The sequence below is a fragment of the Hyaena hyaena genome, unplaced genomic scaffold, assembly GCF_003009895.1.
Source record: "Hyaena hyaena isolate Hyena2069 unplaced genomic scaffold, ASM300989v1 scaffold_32, whole genome shotgun sequence".
NCBI classification, from domain to species: domain Eukaryota; kingdom Metazoa; phylum Chordata; class Mammalia; order Carnivora; family Hyaenidae; genus Hyaena; species Hyaena hyaena.
The window spans coordinates 2895793-2913971 of NW_024080663.1; the positions used below are offsets into that span (position 1 = coordinate 2895793).

At 35.2% G+C, this 18179-nt stretch overlaps 1 protein-coding gene across 1 annotated transcript in view; it reads left to right on the forward strand.

Annotated features, from left to right (window-relative positions):
• The window catches only part of DPYD (dihydropyrimidine dehydrogenase), an 821052-nt gene that overhangs the window by 365479 nt on the left and 437394 nt on the right, over positions 1 to 18179 (forward strand). The window contains exon 11 of the mRNA XM_039228461.1: positions 10880 to 11090. Coding sequence (XP_039084392.1) covers positions 10880 to 11090 — 211 coding nt within the window. The remainder of the gene's footprint in view (positions 1 to 10879; positions 11091 to 18179) is intronic.

Here is an 18179-nt window from a genome sequence, read left to right on the forward strand (position 1 = left end):
TTTGATTTGTAATTTCATGCCTAGGCCCTCATGTTCATATAGAATAGATAATTTATTAAATATCTAACTATTCAAGGGTAATCTTTACAAAGAATATAATTTCTTTATATTATTTCTCCAACTTTATATATTAGAATATAATGTATGCTGGATTTGATTTCTCATTATAGTTTATAACCTATACTTACTTTGCCTATATGCAATCTAAAAATGAGTTGACATCATACTTTTAATTATAGCAAATTAAGTTGTTTCATAATTTCCACAGTATGATGCCTGTAATATTAATCAGACCAAATCATCACATTACATAAAGTTAATCATTAAAGTGATCATCATTACTGCATGCTATCGCACTCTATTTTTATTTCACTCAGCATCAACCACATATTCTCCCTGAATATGGAGGTAAAAATCAAAGCTAAGAAGGTTTTTCTTACTTTCCTTATATGATGGGAAAAGAAAGTAACAGTTTGGTTTATTGAACCTCAAAAATAGAACCTTATAGGTGTTTCCTCCTTCATTTCCTTGGGTAGTTATTGATGGAGATAAGAACAAGGGAGGTTTATATGTTTGCTTGATGCACCAATTATTCATCATGAGAACAGACACCATTGAACAAATAAACAAATATGTGTGCCATGACCAGAAGTGTTCATAAACCAAAACTACAGAGTTGGCTGATCATTAATGATCATTAACATAGGTATTAAAAACACTAACACTGGAACACCTGGGTGGCTCAGTCGGTTAAGTGTCCGACTTCGGCTCAGGTCATTATCTCACGGTTCGTGGGTTCAAGCCCTGCGTCGGGCTCTGTGCCGACAGCTAGCTCAGAGCCTGGAGCCTGTTTCAGATTCTGTGCCTCCCTCTCTCTCTGGCCTTCCTCTTCTCAATGCTGTCTCTCTCTCTCAAAAATAAATAAAAGACATTATAGATAGATAAATAGGTAGCTAGATAGATACATAAAGAGCACTAACGCTGATATCTGTGAACCACTTAGCATAGAAGGCTGATTAATTTGGACAATAAAATATTAAGACCAACTGCATGAATTTAGACCATTGGTCACTCTGGCCCCTCAGTTTCTCATGGCAGTGTAACTGACAGCTGAGAAAGAACATCATTTACTTTTTTATTTCAACCTCACAACATAGGATGCTGTGGCCAGGTAGCATGCCTAATTCATGCCCCGTGTTATACTTGCTTCAGGATGGGTGTTTAGAGGCCATTGACTCCATACACTACTGGTTGATTGTCCTTTCATTAACTTGAATGTCCTCCAGGTTTCCATAATAGTCATTCTTCTTGGTAAACAAAATGTTATTCAAAGTCTGCTGTGTTCTTGTCATTTTCATAGGCTGAAATTCATTTGATGTCCTTCCATGTGGCATATTGGCTAGAATAAATTCTGATTTGCTAGGCATCTGTTTGACCATTCATTTGCTTGTATTCATCATTTACTAAATATTTTAATATCACTCCTTGACCCTGAGGATAGGAAGTTAAATAAAATATGCTTTTTATACTTAAAAAAGGTTTTATAAAGGATTTTACTAACAAATAAATGTATTTTAAATTCTGTTTTAATTTTCCATTTTTATGTATTCTGTGTCTCTACTATCCACTTTATGAAGTAATACTTCTTTGTTCTAAACTTAAACTTTCTCTGGATTCAAGGAGTTACTATTAATTCATTTACAGTGTTGAGTCCATAAGTCCATCACTTGGTTCCTCTATGGCATAATTTTATTGTACTTCAAAACTTACTTAGAATAGGAAGCTTGAATCTCTTCTTCCCACTGAAGGCAGCCTTTATCAAACCAACTCTTTGGGTGTTAATTTGCCTTTAACTAGATCCTTCCCTGTTCTAATTAACCTTGCTTTCGTTAGATTCAACAACTAGAACCATCCAAAGGTCATTCTTTCAAATATACCACAATTACTATCTTTCACATTAATGAATATCACCCAGAATTTTGTTCAGCCATATCAGGATTTCAGCCAGGCTTTATCATTTCTTTATCTTTGGTTTCTCTGAACCTCAGTTCTAGCCTTAGTAAGAAAATAATGCTTCTTCCCACACACGATTAGTTGTGAGGGTAGCAAACAGCACAGGTTTAGTGCTAAGGCTGTAAACCACGATTGGTACTCATTCATGTGTTATTGGCTTTTGGAGCCACAATAAGGAGAAAAATTTGGCTTGAAGCTTAATACATAAAAAATAATAGTAACTAATATATATGTGTCATAACATATCTTCTGTGTGAAAATTAAAATGAACCATATGTAAAGCACTTAAAAGAATATCTGCTTTATAAAGATTTATTATTTTTGTCTTGTTAGACAGATTTCTTAAATAATGAAAGTAAATTCCTCTGTTGTCCACAAATAACTCAAAGGATATATCATTTGACATATGACTTTACTCATTTTCCTAAGAGTTCCCTGTTGACTGAGATAAATCTTATAGTCCCCCAAAAATCTGATCATCTTAACTTTACATTTCCCAATATCAGTACTTTCCAAATAAATACATATGTTAAAGTGATATCTGCCTATCTTTCCTTTAAAAGTTTTTCCATCTCTGAGGTGCCTGGGTGGCTCAATTGGTTGAGTGTCCAACTTCAGTTCAGCTCATGATCTCATAGTTTGTGAGTTTAAGCACCCAGTCAAGCTCTGTGCTGACAGCTCGGAGCCTGGAGCCTGCTTTGGATTCTTTGTCTCCCTTTCTCTCTCTGTCCTTCCTTCCTTCAAAAATAAATAAATGTTAATTTTTTTTAAAAAAATTAAAAATATAAATGTTTTTCCATCTCTTGCATAAAATGAAAAATCTAGCTACTTAATAGCAAAATAGCAAGAAGTGCTATGATTTACGTCTGCTGGCTAATAGTCTACTCTTACATATTTTATAGAATATAAAACATGTCAAGGTTCAAAAGCAGAAGTTCAGAGTGTTTTTGTGGAGGCCAGTATTAATATTCCTAACTTTTGTGCACTGTTAGATAGCTGTCACAAATACTGAATATTTAAACACCAGCTATCAACCCTAGTGCATATGGAAAATTATGATGTGAGCTGAGGATATATTAAAATATAATTTCTTCATGTTCATAACTGTATATAACTTTTAAGCCCTCAGAAGTCAAAACCATGTAAGAATACTACTAAAGCATGTTCAAGCATTAAGTCATTGGTAGTCATTTTTTAAAAAGTTTTGATTTGTTTGCAGTGTCCAATTTTATTTTTATTTTTACTTTTATTATTTATTTTTCATTTATTTATTGTTTGATTTACATCCCCGTTAGTTAGCACATGGTACAACAATGATTTCAAGAGTAGATTCCTTAATGCTTCTTATCCATTTAGACCATCCTCCCTCCCACAACTCCTCCAGCAACTCTCTGTTTGTTTTCTATATTTGTTCTTTTATGTTTTGTCCCCCTCCCTGTTTTTATATTATTTTTGCTTACCTCCCCTTATGTTCATCTGTTTGATATCTAAACTACTTCATATGAGTGAAGTTATGTGATATTTGTCTTTCTCTGACTGACTAATTTCACTTAGCATAACACCCTCCAGTTCCATCCACATAGATGCAAATGGCAAGATTTCATTCTTTTTGATTGCCAAGTAATACTCCATTGTACATATACATACACTGCATCTTCTTTATACATTCATCCATTGATGGACATGTGAGCTTTTTTCATACTTTGGCTATTGTCAATAGCACTACTATAAAACTTAGGGTGCAGGTGCCCCTTCGAAACACCAAACCTGTATCCCTTAGATAAATATGTAGTAGTGCAATTGCTGGGTCATAAAGTAGTTCTATTTTTAATTGTTTGAGAAACCTCCATACTGTTTCCCAGAGTGGCTGCACCAGTTTGCATTCCCAGCAGCAGTGCAGAAGAGATCCTCTTTCTCCACATCCTTGCCAACATCTTTTGTTATCTGAGTTGTTAAGTTTAGCCATTCTGACTGGTGTGAGGTCGTATCTCACTATGGTTTTGATTTGTATTTTCCTGATGATGAGTGATGTTGAGCATCTTTTCATGAGTCTGTTAGCCATCTGGATGTGTTCTTTGGAGAAGTGTCTGTTCATGTTTTTTGCCCATTTCTTCACTGGATTATTTGTTTTTTGGGTGTTGAGTTTGAAAAGTGCTTTATAGGGGCGCCTGGGTGGCTTAGTCGGTTGAGCGTCCGACTTTCGCTTAGGTCATGATCTCGCAGTTCGTGGGTTCGAGCCCCGAGTCGGGCTCTGTGCTGACTGCCAGCTCAGAGCCTGGAGCCTGTTTCAGCCTGTGACTCCCTCTCTCTCTGACCCTCCCCTGCTCACGCTGTCTCTCTCTCTCTCTCTCCTAAAAATAAATAAAACATTAAAAAAAAATAAAAAAAAAAAAAAAAGAAAAGTGCTTTATAGATTTTGGATACTAACCCTTTATCTGATATGTCATTTGCACATATCTTCTCCCATTCCATTGGTTGCCTTTTAGTTTTGCTGATTGTTTCCTTCACTATGCAGAAGCTTTTTATTTTGGTGAAGTCCCAATAGTTAATGTTTGCTTTTGTTCCCCTTGCCTCCAGAGATGTGTTGAATAAGAAGTTACTGTGGCTGAGGTCAAAGAGGTTTTTGCCTGCTTTCTCCTCTAGGATTTTGATGGTTTCCTATCTTAAATTTAGGCCTTTCATCCATTTTGAGTTTATTTTTGTGTATGGTGTAAGAAAATGGTCCAGGTTCATTTTTCTGCATGTCATTGTCCAGATTTCCCAGCACCATTTGCTGAAGAGATTGTCTTTATTTCATTGGCTATCCGTTTCTGCTCTGTCAAAGATTAGATGGCCATAGGTTTGTGGGTCCATTTCTGGGTTCTCTAGCTGGTTCCATTTATCTGAGTGTCTATTTTTTGCCAGTGCCATACTGTGTGATGATTACAGCTTTGTGATACATCTTGGAAGTCCAGGAATGTGACTTCAGTATTCTGAACATGTTTAGAGCATAAATGTTTATAATTACTGGGTCTTCTTAGTGGATAGACCCCTTAATTATGATATGCCTTTCTTCACCTCTTGTTACAGTCTTTATTTTAAAATCTAGATTGCCTGATATAAGTATGGCTACTCTGGCTTTCTTTTGGCAACCATTATCATGATAGATGGTTCTCCATCCTCTTATTTTCAATCTGAAGGTGTCTTTAGGTCTAAAATGATTCTCTCGTAAATCACATATAGATGGATCTTGTTTTCTTATCCATTCTGTTACCCTACATCTTTTGATTGGAGTATCTAGACCATTGATCTTTAGAGTGAGTACTGAAAGATATGAAGTTATTGCCAGTAGAATTGGAGTTTCTGGTAGTGTTCTGTGGTCTTCTAGTCTTTGTTACTTTTGGTCTTTTTGGGTTTGTTTGTTTTTTTTTTCATCTTTTCTCCCCTCAGAGAGTCCTCCTTAAAATTTCTTGCAGGGTTGATTTAGTGGTAATGAACTCCTTTAATTTTTGTTTGTCTGAGAAACTTTTTCTCTCTCCTTCTTTTGAGTTACAGCCTTGCTGGATAAAGAGTTATTGGCTGCATATTTTTCCAATTCAGCACATTGAATATATCCTGCCACTCCTTTCTGGCCTGCCAACTTTCTGTGGATAGGTCTGCTGCAAACCTGATCTTTCTTCCCTTGTAGGTTAAGAATTTTTTTTTTTTTCCCTTCCTGCTTTCATGATTCTTTCTTTGCCTGATTATTTTGTGAATTTGACTATGATATGCCTTGTTGATGGTTTTTGTTGAATCTAATAGGAGTCCTCTTTGCTTCTTGGATTTTGATGTTTGTGTCTTTCTCCAGGTTAGGAAAGTTTTCTGCTATGATTTGCTCACATAAATTTTCTACCTTTATTTCTCTCTTCATCTTCTGGAACCCCAGTGATTCTGATGTTACTGCTTTTTAATGAGTCACTGAGATCTCTAATTTTTATTTCATGTGCCCTAGTCTCCCTCTTTTTTCTGCTTCATTATTCTCCATAAGTTTGTCTACTCTATCTATCACTGATTCACTGCTCTGCTTTATCTATCCTTGCCTCCCTGGCAGCCATTCAAGTTTTCAGCTCAGTTATAGCATTTTTTATTTCATTCTGACTAGCTTTTACTTCTTTTGTCTCCGCAGAAGGGGATTCTAATCTGTTTTCAACATCAGCTAGTATTCTAATATTGTGATTCTAAATTCTGGTTTAGACATCTTGCTTCTATCTGTGTTGATTAAGTCCCTGGCTGTCAATTCTTCCTGTTCTTTCTTTTGGAGTAAATTCCTTTGTTTCATCATTTTGGAGGAAGAAAAGGAATTAGTAAAGTAAAAATATCAAAATTAAACACAACAAAAAGAAATCAAATAAAGGATACCGGATCCTAGGTGTGTTTTGGTCTGGTTGTTGAGAAAAGCTTGATATGTTAGAGAAAAAAACAGAAAGATAAGAAAAAAGAAGAAAACAAGGGAAAATATTTGAAAATTTGAAAAAATGAATACAATAAAATAGAACAAAATGAAATGATGAGTGTAAAATAGAATTTTAAAAATTTACAAAAAGATAAAAAATATATTAGAAAAATTAAAGAAAAATATTTTAATAAGAGTGAAAAATATTTTTTCTTTCTGTATTCAAGAATAAGAAAATAAAAGAAAAATTGAAAAAAAAATTGAATAAAAGGACCAGTGAACAGAATGAAGTACAATTGAAATTACATCTGGTTTCCTATAGAGGTCAAGCTATGAAGCACTTTATAATCTGTAAACTAAGCAGGCGGAGAGACTTATGTTTGTCAAGAGCACTCGAGAAGCCCCATCCCACTTGGGCAGGGTTTAGTATCACAGTTCTGTTCTCCACTAGCTGGCACTGCTTAGCTTACTGGAGTGGTACATGTAGGCGGGTATGTTCATGTGCTGGAAGGGTACTATGGCATCACCCAGCTACCCAGTCTCTAGTATCAGAACTCTGTGCTTTCCATAACTGGCAATCAAGGACTCCTCCTTTGTATCTGGCTTTCATCGACTCTCTGCTTCTACACTGTCTGTGACCCAGCTGTCAGGCTGCCAAGTGGCACCTCTATTCTGAGTTTTATCTCAAATGAGGCTGTGTATCCCAACCCCTTATTTCTGAGGGACTGCGGCTTTGACTCCCTCATACCTTCTGGGGATGGGTCTTGCCGAGCAATGACCAGGTGCCAGCCACCCCCAGGAGTGTTTGCGAGACTGTGCTGCACCATTGCCCAGGGCCAGTCCACCCCAGAAAACGTTTGTGTGATATTGTAGCAGCAGCATTTCAGGGTTTATGGAAAATCACAATACACACCTGGTGCCTGGCTTCCCCCTTAATGTCCTTGTTCCAGCACCAGCAAATGTGGTTGTTTTCCAGGGTCTGCTGGGACCTTTGCCTGTGGGGCTGCGGACAGCCTCTACCAAATGTCCTCCCAGCAGGTAACTGCCTCTCCCCATGTTGCCCAAGGACCCCTCAGACCTCACTCTCTGCTCCTGGGGAATTCATCCTTCCTACCAGAGCACCACCAGGTATCAGGCTGCGGAATTTCAGACTTTGTGCTCCCAGTTTATAGAGTCTTAATGGAATTTAAACCCTCCCCTTTCTCCTTTCTCCCTTGTTTGTTCAGTCCTTGTAGCTGTTTCCACCTTTCCACTTTCTCTCCAGCGGTTTTGGGGGGTGCTTTTCCTGTACTTTTCCCCCATTCTCTGTTTGCTCTTTGCAAGCAAAAACAGCTCCCTGCCCTCTGAGGCTTCTCTCTCCCCCAGTTCACCTCTCTGTGCTGTGTATCTGCCTAGTTCTGTGATTCAGGTTATGCAGATTATTGTGTTGTCCTCAAATCAGTTTTCTAGATACTCAAAATGGTTTAGTGTTGATCTGGCTGCATTTCAGGACAAGAGACACAAAAAAACTTCCATGCTGTTCCACCATCTTGGTCCCACCAAATATGGAGGAATTTCTTTAAATAGAAAATAATCCCAATTTTGTTTTTTAACTCAATGCCAAATTTCCAAAAAGTATAAGAGATTATCTACATAGATTAACAGATACTATCTAAATATTAAGAGACATCAAAAGTAGAATGGAACAAAATAGATCCTAAATCAGTCTGAGACATGCTCCCAATACATGCAGCATAGTTCAGGATTTTATTTCTGCCCTTTGCTGAAAAGAGTACTATTTTAAATATGTATCATGTATTGATTTACTCAAACCATAAACATTTGTCATTGTTATTCAATCAAGTTTGGCATTATCATTAAAATTTAGCATCATTTGGCAGTTTTGAAGCACAATAAACTGGTTTATATTGATGAGTTATAAGGTGCTACATAACACAAATGTGACAAAAGTGATACAGAAAGCCTATCTTCTCTGTGGAGCCAGATTTGTTTTGTAATTAGAACTATTTACGGAATAGTTCGCCTTCCAGAAATCATACATTTTATTTTGTAGAAAATTAAAAAGGAGTCTAAAATTCTTAGGCCTTTCTATTTTATTCTTTCTTTTTTTTTTTTTTAATTTTTGCTCTTGGGTTGCCTTTCTACTGGAATCATAATCCTGTTGCTAAGTGGTATTGAATAGTTTGAAGAATGATTTGAAGGGGAAAAGTGAATTCAGAAAATTAACTATAGGCATATCTGGGTGGCTCAGTCGGTAAAGTGTCTGACTTAGGCTCAGGTCATGATCTCACGGTCCATGAGTTGGAGCCCCACATCCAACTCTTTGCTGACAGCTTGGATCCTGGAGCCTGCTTCGGATTCTGTGTCTCCCTCTCTCTGCCTCTCCCCAGCTTGCACTTGTTCTCTGTCTCTCTCTCAAAAATAAATAAACATTAATTTAAAAAAAAATTGCAACTACAAATAAATACTGTCTATTTATACCTTGTATATGTTAAGTTCTGCTTTAGGTGTTTTACATTTCTAAATTGCTTTAAATAGCACCACATACCGACTAATTAGGTTTTATCTCCATTTTACATATAAGAAGGCTGAAGATCAGAGAGATTTATTTAGTGCCTATCTCAAGTAAGCAGTAGAAGCAGATTTCAAACTTGATTCAATTCTGCTACTTCTAATTTTCCTATCTAAACAGTGTGCAGTTTAAGATCTATTGTTTTGATACTTACTACCCACAAAATACCTAATCTCTAGTATTTTTCATATTGTTAATCTCTTAATTTATTAAGAAAAGAGAAATATTGTAGAATAATAATTTATGTGGTCCAATTTTTAAGGCTTTAATTCCAATATTCAAAGCATAAATAAGATATAGGATGAATAGCTTTGTGCCAATATGTAGTAATGACAATGTTTCTCAGTTTTTGGGGGGTTTTTTGTTTGTTTTTTTTAAATTACCCCTCTAGAGAGTCTTCTTAAATTTTTTTTCCTAATTAACCACCCCCCATACACACACAAACACACTATAATTTTAATACTACAGATATCCTGTATATCTGTTTACATATTATTGCTCTTATGGGGGGGGGGGCTTGTCACAAATTCCATTTTGACATCTAAGATTTTTTCCGTCTTCAAGAATCAATTTTTGCTTCCCCTTGGATGATATTACTCTCATTGAGAATGCATGGTATAGACCAACTAAGTTCAGAGCCAGTCAGCTGTAATCTGATAAGACCATGGCTCATACATTGTCACTTCTAGACCAGCAGCATAGCACCATTAGGACTTTGTTAGAAATTCAGACCCTCAGGCCTCATCCAATCCTTTAGAACTAAAAGTTCTGAGGGTGAGTCCATGCAGTCTGTTTTAACAAACCCACCAGATGATTTTGGTGAATGCCAAAATTTGGAACCACTAATTATGGACAGAGTGCCAAGAGGTGGGTCTCTGGCATGATCACAACATTAAGCAAGTCACTTTATGTCTCAGTTTTTCCATCTTGATGTTGTCCACACAACTCCTTGTTTGGAACCTCACACCAACAACCTTCTCCAATCTCACTTGTCAAGGGTCCTAATAAGAAGCCACTTGTCTTCCATGATGGAGGGAAGGAATGAGACTTGACAATCCCTCATCCACTTCAGTAGTACATTTTTTGAAAAAGACTACTCAGCATACTAGTTAGGGTTACATTGACAAAGACTTGGATTTCCCCCAAAACAATAAATGAAAAATAAATAATAAGTAAATATTTATATTCTGTCTTGATAGACATCCCATTATGGGCATGAAAACTAAAACGAGGGTGCCCCATTTTATAGCAGAATGAATGAGGAAATAGATGTGGATTAACTGGGAATTTGTCAAGAAGAGCATACTTGTTTCTCCTCCCTAAATTTTTAATTTACACTTTTAGAAAAGGAAGGTTAAATGTTATTTATTTCTTGATCCCACAGTTTCTCAGTCTTCTTTCCTCTGTCTACCATTCAAATCATGTACTTGCAGAAATTGGCTCACCCACTTGATCAGCTTTTTTCCACTTTAGATATATGCAACCTGGTAATAATCAGCAGTATTTATTTTCATATGTGGCATGATTAAAAACAGAAGTTAAACTCACATAAAGAAAAGCATATGGAAAACTAGACTTTTGCTATAGGCAAAAACTTTATATGCCACCAACCATAGGACATGCAATCCCTAAAATATGAGAAATATCTTGTGATGCCATGCTCTGTAAACTTCCAGAAGACAGCTCTAATCAATTTAAGACTCTCCTGAGTCAGTGATTTGCAAAATGTAAATAGCTGATAACTGAACCTCAGCTTTGGCGAAAGAAAAAGCTTCATGTTGATTTAAACATCATAAGCCATAGCATGTATAATTGAATTTAAAACCAAATATTAAATGGAGAAGAAACATTGTCAAGTTTTCCCCTGTTCTGTTTTGTTTTAGGTGGAGCTTGCTAAGGAAAAAAAGTGTGAATTTTTGCCTTTCCTGTCCCCACGGAAGGTTATAGTAAAAGGAGGGAAAATTGTCGCTATGCAGTTTGTTCGGACAGAGCAAGATGAAATGGGAAACTGGCACGAACATGAAGATGAGATAGTCCATCTGAGAGCTGATGTGGTCATCAGTGCTTTTGGTTCAGTTCTGAGTGATCCTACAGGTAGGGTTCTCGGGAGCTGAAATGTGTTATACAATTGTTTGTTATTTTAGTGCCATAAGAGTTTCCAGCTTTCAGGGAATTGTTTTTCACTTTAACATTCATTTTCTTCTTCTAGTATGAAATCCAATCAATCTTGATTTAAAAGGCTTAGAAATGGCATTTAATGCTTATACAGAATTATTTTTAAAGTGGTGGGGATTGAAAATAACATTAATCTTTCTTTTAAGCTGATAATCAAAATACATAGTCTATTTTGTAATAATGTTTGCCTGTTTCTTCCATAAAAATAGCTTTTTCTTCAATTAGACCTAGAGTAAGAAAATGTGACAGAGAAGTTGTAACAGCCAACCTTCAATGATTCTGACAAATTAAGACCTAATGAATAGGCAAAAATAGAATTCATGTATACTAGTGTCCTCATACCAAACCATCACTAGAAACATCAAAATTATCAAATTAGAAAGTTTGAACTCCTGTCATGTCATCTGGATGGCATAAATGGACATGCTAAGGAAGGAAAAAGATCCTTTTAATGAAAGGATAATAAGAAAGGGAAATGTTTTATATAATATTCCAACTGAGTAATAAGTTAATCAAATAATACTATTTTGTGTTATATTTCTACCAAACTCAGTATTTTTGTGGGTCATTGTAGATAAAATCATAAGCACCTATGTGCCTTTAGTTTTCAAATTCTTTACATTTTAATACACACTGTTTAAATGACTAACTCTTTTATTTACTGAAAGGAAAATAAAAGATATTTCTCTAAGACAGTGATTCATTATGAATAACAGTAACAACAAAAAATCTAAACCTGACAATTCCTATGACTCCCTACTATATCCATGCTAAAATTACATTTTGTTTCTGAAATAGGAAGAGCTATATGCAAGTAAATGTGCATTTTTATGCAACAGATAAGTAAAAGATTCAACCAGTCATCAGGATATTTTATCTGCAGGACATCAAACATCTTGGTATTTGGAAACATCCAGATGTTTAATGTCATCAAGATAAATGTTTTCAAATAGCTGGATGATGACCTGAATTTGTCACTTTTCATCTAGATGTTTATGTGATATGTAGACACAGTCACAGTGTGGTTTATCATTAACTGGGTTCAGGAAAAGAGAAAAAAGAATGTGTAAATTGCATTGTATCATCTAAAAAATTGAACTGTTCTTACTACTTGGCACATCATCAAAAACTGAGTAAAAAGTTGAATCATATTTAACTAGCAATTCTGTTGATGATTCACTTATCAAAAACTTATTTAGCTTACCCATCTGAATTTATGTTTCACAACTGACATCTCTAGCTAACATTAAGAAAAATGTATTTTTTTCCTAAACAGACATAAGTAGATGTGACTCAGAAGATCATAGAAAACAGCTTTTGCTTAATTTAGTATTTAATTTTTTTAATGTTTATTTATTTTTGAGGGAGAGAGAGAGAAAGAGACATAAAGTATGAGCTGGGGAGGGGCAGAGAGAGAGAGGGAGACACAGAATCCCAAGGAGGTTCCAGGCTCTGAGCCATAAGCACAGAGCCAGATGCAGGACTCAAACTCACAAACCAGGAGACAATGACCTGAGCTGAAACCACCCAGACTCTTCACCGACTGAACCACCCAGGCGCTCCTTAATTTAGTATTCAAAATATGAAGTATAAGAAAGTTTGAGTCTAGTGATGTTTATTTGCAAAACCATACCAGAATTTATTTATGTATTTTATTCCAGAATTTACTTCTGTATGTTTCTTCCTGTATTTCACATATGCTACCCATATACATTAGAGAAATCAAGGAAGAAATGGTCCTTCACTTTCCTTTCTGCCCTCCTCTCCTGACATAAAATAAATAGAATTAAATTATTTTTTAAATAGAATTACTTGTGCTTTCAGGACCTTTCAATGTTTGCATTATTAAGAAGCTACTTTTGAAGTGATAGGGGAGCTGAAAGTGCTAGAAGGTTAGATAGCATTCATGCCTTGTCTCCCATCAAAATGTTTTCAGAGCTGTTTTTTTTTGAAGGGAAAACATTAAATAAAGGTGGAAAGGGAATCAGTAACTGTCAGAATTTTACCAAGAAAAATATAAAACATTTTTATCCAAGATCTTACCTAAGATGGTAAGATGTTTTTTGAGATCTCAGTCAACAGGGAAATGTTAGGAAAATGAGAATTCAAGATAAGCAAAATCCTGTGTCATATGAAATACCCTTTGAGTTATTTGTGGACAGTATTGGAATTTACTTTAAGAAAATCTTGGCTAAAAAGAGAAGCTATTCATGTCTCCCTCTTCTACCCTAAATCTTGTTCCATCCTGATACCTATGTGATGTGATTTATGTGTGACATTTTTGTGATTATCATGTATGTGATACTATATGATTTAATATATTTATCTATAACCCTTAAAATGTTGACCTGCCTTTCTACCCCTCTTCTTCCCTCCTTCCCAACCTCACTTTGCATAGGCTTTTGACTGCATGCCAAACTCCATGATATTTTTTCAGCATTATCATTCTATTTTCTGCATTTGTCAATGTTAAATATTTCTTTCAATATGAAATCCTCTAAGTCACCTAACCTCTCTTCCTCTATTAAAGAAAACAATCATAATAAAACCTGTCATCAGAATTAAAATGAAATAATGTGAAAATGCAGCACATCACTATTGTTTATGGACATTCCATTTTCTTTTTTTTTTTCTTTTAACTATTCTTCTTCTGAGCCTATCATTGAGTTCTTTTCTTTCTCTAGCTTATTACTTTCTAGTGTTTTTCCAAAGTTCACACTTTATTTTCTCTTAATGTATTTATTCCTTCATTGAAATGATTGTCTCGCTAATTCATTTATTTATTCATACTCGTATTCCTTCCTATCAGAAGTACTTAATAAACAACTTCTATGTGCCAGGTTGAGGCTAGAGTTACAGTAGACACTATTTCACTTCTATGTGACTGGTCCCAAATCTCTTTCTCCATTCCATGTGATAGAAGTCATTTCATCCTTTATTATATGCCCATGCATGTAACAAACATTTAGTATCTAACGAATGCCAGGTACCAAGATGTGTTCTGGAGAGTGCAAAGATGAATGAAGCATTCCTTTTACTTTAAAACCTCACAGACTTGGGCTGGCGAGAGATCTTTAAACAAATAATTGTTTTACCAAGTGAAGAATACATTTAGAGAGATGTGCACAAAGGAAGGATCATCTCATGAGGTTTCCCTGAAGCATGTCACTTCTCAACTTTGTTATTGTTTAAATGGTACTATAGTTCACCTGTCACTGAAGTTCAAAATGTTATCCCGGATTCAAATATCTAATTCCAATTTTTGTTTTCATTAAATTCACCATTATTACTCTATACTATAGGATGAAGGTTCTACTACTTAGCACTTGAGAACTTCAGCAAATGACTTTATATGTACTATGTATATAGCTTTATTTCCCACTCTTCCCTGTAGGATTATTCCTCCAAGTATCTTAGCACAGGTGAATTCCATAGTGGTAATTCAGAAAGTCCTTGGTGAATGCAGTATATAAATATATGCTGAAGAATTCAAGGAATGAAATAAACTTGCCAGAGTACATATAAAGGATGGTGATAACATTTTCAGCATTCTCTGATCACAGTAGTTTAAATGAGAACACCTGTAGCATCTTAGTTATAGCAATAACATGTATTTATAAACGTAACCTAAATTCAGAAATTAAGTTTTTAATCTCATTTTTTCTCTCATGTACTGCATTACTTCTACAGGTCCTTTAATTTGTATATTTCACAAAGAATATAAAATAATTTTATTTAGTATTAAGCACTTAATATATCTGTGATAAATATATCTTGTAAAAATGGTGAATGCCTCAACAGCTTATAGAAAAGATAAGAATATCAAATTTATAAAACATATTTGGATGATATCCTTGGGTTATAGTTGCTAATTACTTAATTGCTGCCAAGGCTAATAATATTTATAAATGACAATCATTATTTTCTCTAATTCTATTCTATTTCATTTTATGAGTTGTAGCGGTGAGTGGAAAATAGGAAAAAAGACTACCTATTCCACATCCATGTGCATGGAATATATGTGTGCTTATTAAGAGCAAAATGTAATTGAATACTTCCATTAAGTACTGTTCCAAATTCTAAAGGCAGTGTAGTGTTTGATTTCTAATTTGATTGAAATAGTAAAGTCTGAGCCTTATTTAATATCTTTCTATTAAACACTATGAGTTCTTCCAACTTTAAAATAATTCTCATCCATTCCCTCTAAAGTGTGTAAGATTCCAAATCACTTTAAATTGGGATTTTGTTGTTCAAGACTAATTTTAAAGGCTGTCAGTAAATTAAGCACAAGCTGCCTCTACTGGCATTTCTAGTCCACAAACATTGCCTTTCACTGGAAATTTTAAAACATTTATTTATTTTAACAGTACATCTCCTCTTCTGCTAAACACCAAAGTCAATGTTTATTGAATTGAATGTTCTCATTTTTTGTTTATTTGGCCAATCTCAGGTTTAAGAGACTCCTTGCTTATTTTAAGTTTATCCTTCTTTCCCTTTCTGTTTAGAACCAAATTGCCAGTTGTGAAAAGTGTACATATCTTTTCTGTTAGTTTGGAATTGATGAGAATTGTTACCATTTCCACCAACCTCATAGCTTTATTTTTCTGATGGAGGTAATAACAGTTGGCTTTGTCCTCACATTCCCAGCAGATCCAGACACATAATTTTATGTGTCTTTGAATCCGCTTCCAGACAACTGAAGGAAGACACTCTAGCCCATGCCATGACCTCTGTGCCTCTTCCACACACTGCAGCACAGCCAATCTCCCATTCTTTTGAGAAATGTTGACTTTAAAAAGAGCCATGTGCTTTGATCTTCCAGGACTTACTGTAATTTGTCTTCCAATTAGATTGGAAATCCCAAAAGCACAAGGATTGTACCTTTATATGTAGTTCCAATAACGGCCCACACATTAATGTGCCTATACTAGATGGATAATATATCGTGTGTATTTGATTTGACTTGATTCATGTTAGGATATAAATTTTATTATACCTATTTGTTATTTTTTTCCTGCTATGGAGCCAGTTTAGGTTTTGTTTTGTTTTGTTTTGTTTTTAGAAAATAAAAAAAAAAAATAGTTCTGTTTTCCTATGGCTACTGATTTTTCCCCCTATTTTCACACAAATTTTTCATTCTTTATAATCCAATAAATGTTACACTAATTAGAGTCTGTCTGGGGTAGCAGCTTAGAGCAGAGGTTCTGCCCAGCTGGAAACCTGGATCCCTTAGTCTCTTTGTACTTTATAGTCCTGATTTTTTAAGAGGAGTGATTATAGTGTCTACCTTCTTGAGTTATTTTAAGAATAAATTAATAAAATATGTAAGGCACTTAAATATATGCCTGGCCCCTAGTAAGCATCTCTTAAGTTTTAGATGTTAGTATCCTTATGTAACAAAACATAGTTTAATAATTAAGTTGAATTGTATTACACCCTTGTGATAGCATGAATGTTGTCTAGGAATAACAGCATTTGAAAATCAGGACTTCATCTGGAACTTTGCAGGTTCTGTGAACATGTCTTTGTAAGTAAGTAAAGCACATGCTCTTACATTTATGAACTTTTTAAATGTGAAAATGTTTCATATATTTGGTTAATTTTTGGAGGAAAAAGTATATAGTTTGTAACTGTATCATGCATTTTGAAAATGTTTCATTATCAATTCTGATGTTTTTCCTCTTAAAAATGGTGAAAATGGGCAACTTTTTGATAATTGTTTTTTTTATTTATGTTTATTTATTTTTAAATAAATGTTTTTTTTTAAATGTTTATTTATTTATTTTGAGAGAGAAAAAGAGAGAGAGAGAGTGAGTGCATGCACATGCACAAATGGAAAGAACACAGAGAGATAATTCCCACTGTCAGCACAGAGCCTGATGCCCAGACTCCAACTCAAAACCATGAGACCATGAGCTGAGCTAAAATCAAGAGTTGATCGCTTCCTCCACTGAGCCACCCAGGTGCCCTAATCATTGTTACTTTTAAGAAGGAGAATGAGAAGTAGTTTTGAGGATACTGTTTGAGTTTCTAAGTGTTTGAAAATTATGGGATGATATGATTAATAATAAACACCTCAGGGCGCCTGGGTGGCTCAGTCGGTTAAGCACCCAAGTCTTCATTTCAGCTCAGGTCATGATCTCACAGTTCGTTAGATCAAGCCTGTGTAGGGCTCTGTGCTGAGCTAACTTCGAGGAGTCTTCTTCGGATTATTTCTCTCCCTTGTTCTCTGCCCCTCCCCTGCTCATGTGTGTGCATTCTCTCTCTCTCTCTCTCTCTCTCTCTCTCTCTCTCAAAATAAATAAATAAACTTAAAAAAATATATTTTTGGAAAGAAGAGATAGGATGAATGGTGGCAGCAAACCCAACTCAGCATAATGCTGGAAGGCAGTGCTCAGGAGAGCAAAGGACAAAGTGACTGAACTCTGAGTATAGTAAGGTATGTGTGTCCCTTCTTCTAGAAAAGGAGTTTCTACCCTTCACCCAGTGCCTACATTATCTTTCTGTTTATCTCACTAGAAATAACAAGGAAACACAAAGCCCAGTTCTTTCTGAATCAACTCCCTTGATAACATTAATTTGCAATTAGTTTCATAAAGGAAGTGTTTTGAGGGGAAAAGACTATAAAATCACTTACTAGTTCCTTTTATTGGAAAGCCGTCAGAAAAGTTTTTTAAAACCTCATGGGGTAAATCAAAGATTCTGCCAATACCAGCTTCCAGTATAGCTTTGATTCACCTGCTCCCATACTGAGGAAAAAGTGCAGGCCATGCATTAATATGCCTTGTTCTGGCCTAAGTCAGACCTAGAAATTGCCAGTTAGGCAAGAAATTACATGCATGAGACCCTGGCAGTGCAAGCATTTAAGGAGTTTTCAAATGTGTCTTTTTTTCCCTCAATTATTTAGAAAAACCTAGGAATAATTATTTTAAGTGAGCACTAGATGAGCCTGGTAATAATCGTTATCTGTACTCTAAAGATATAGCATCAGTATGTTTTGTTTTATTC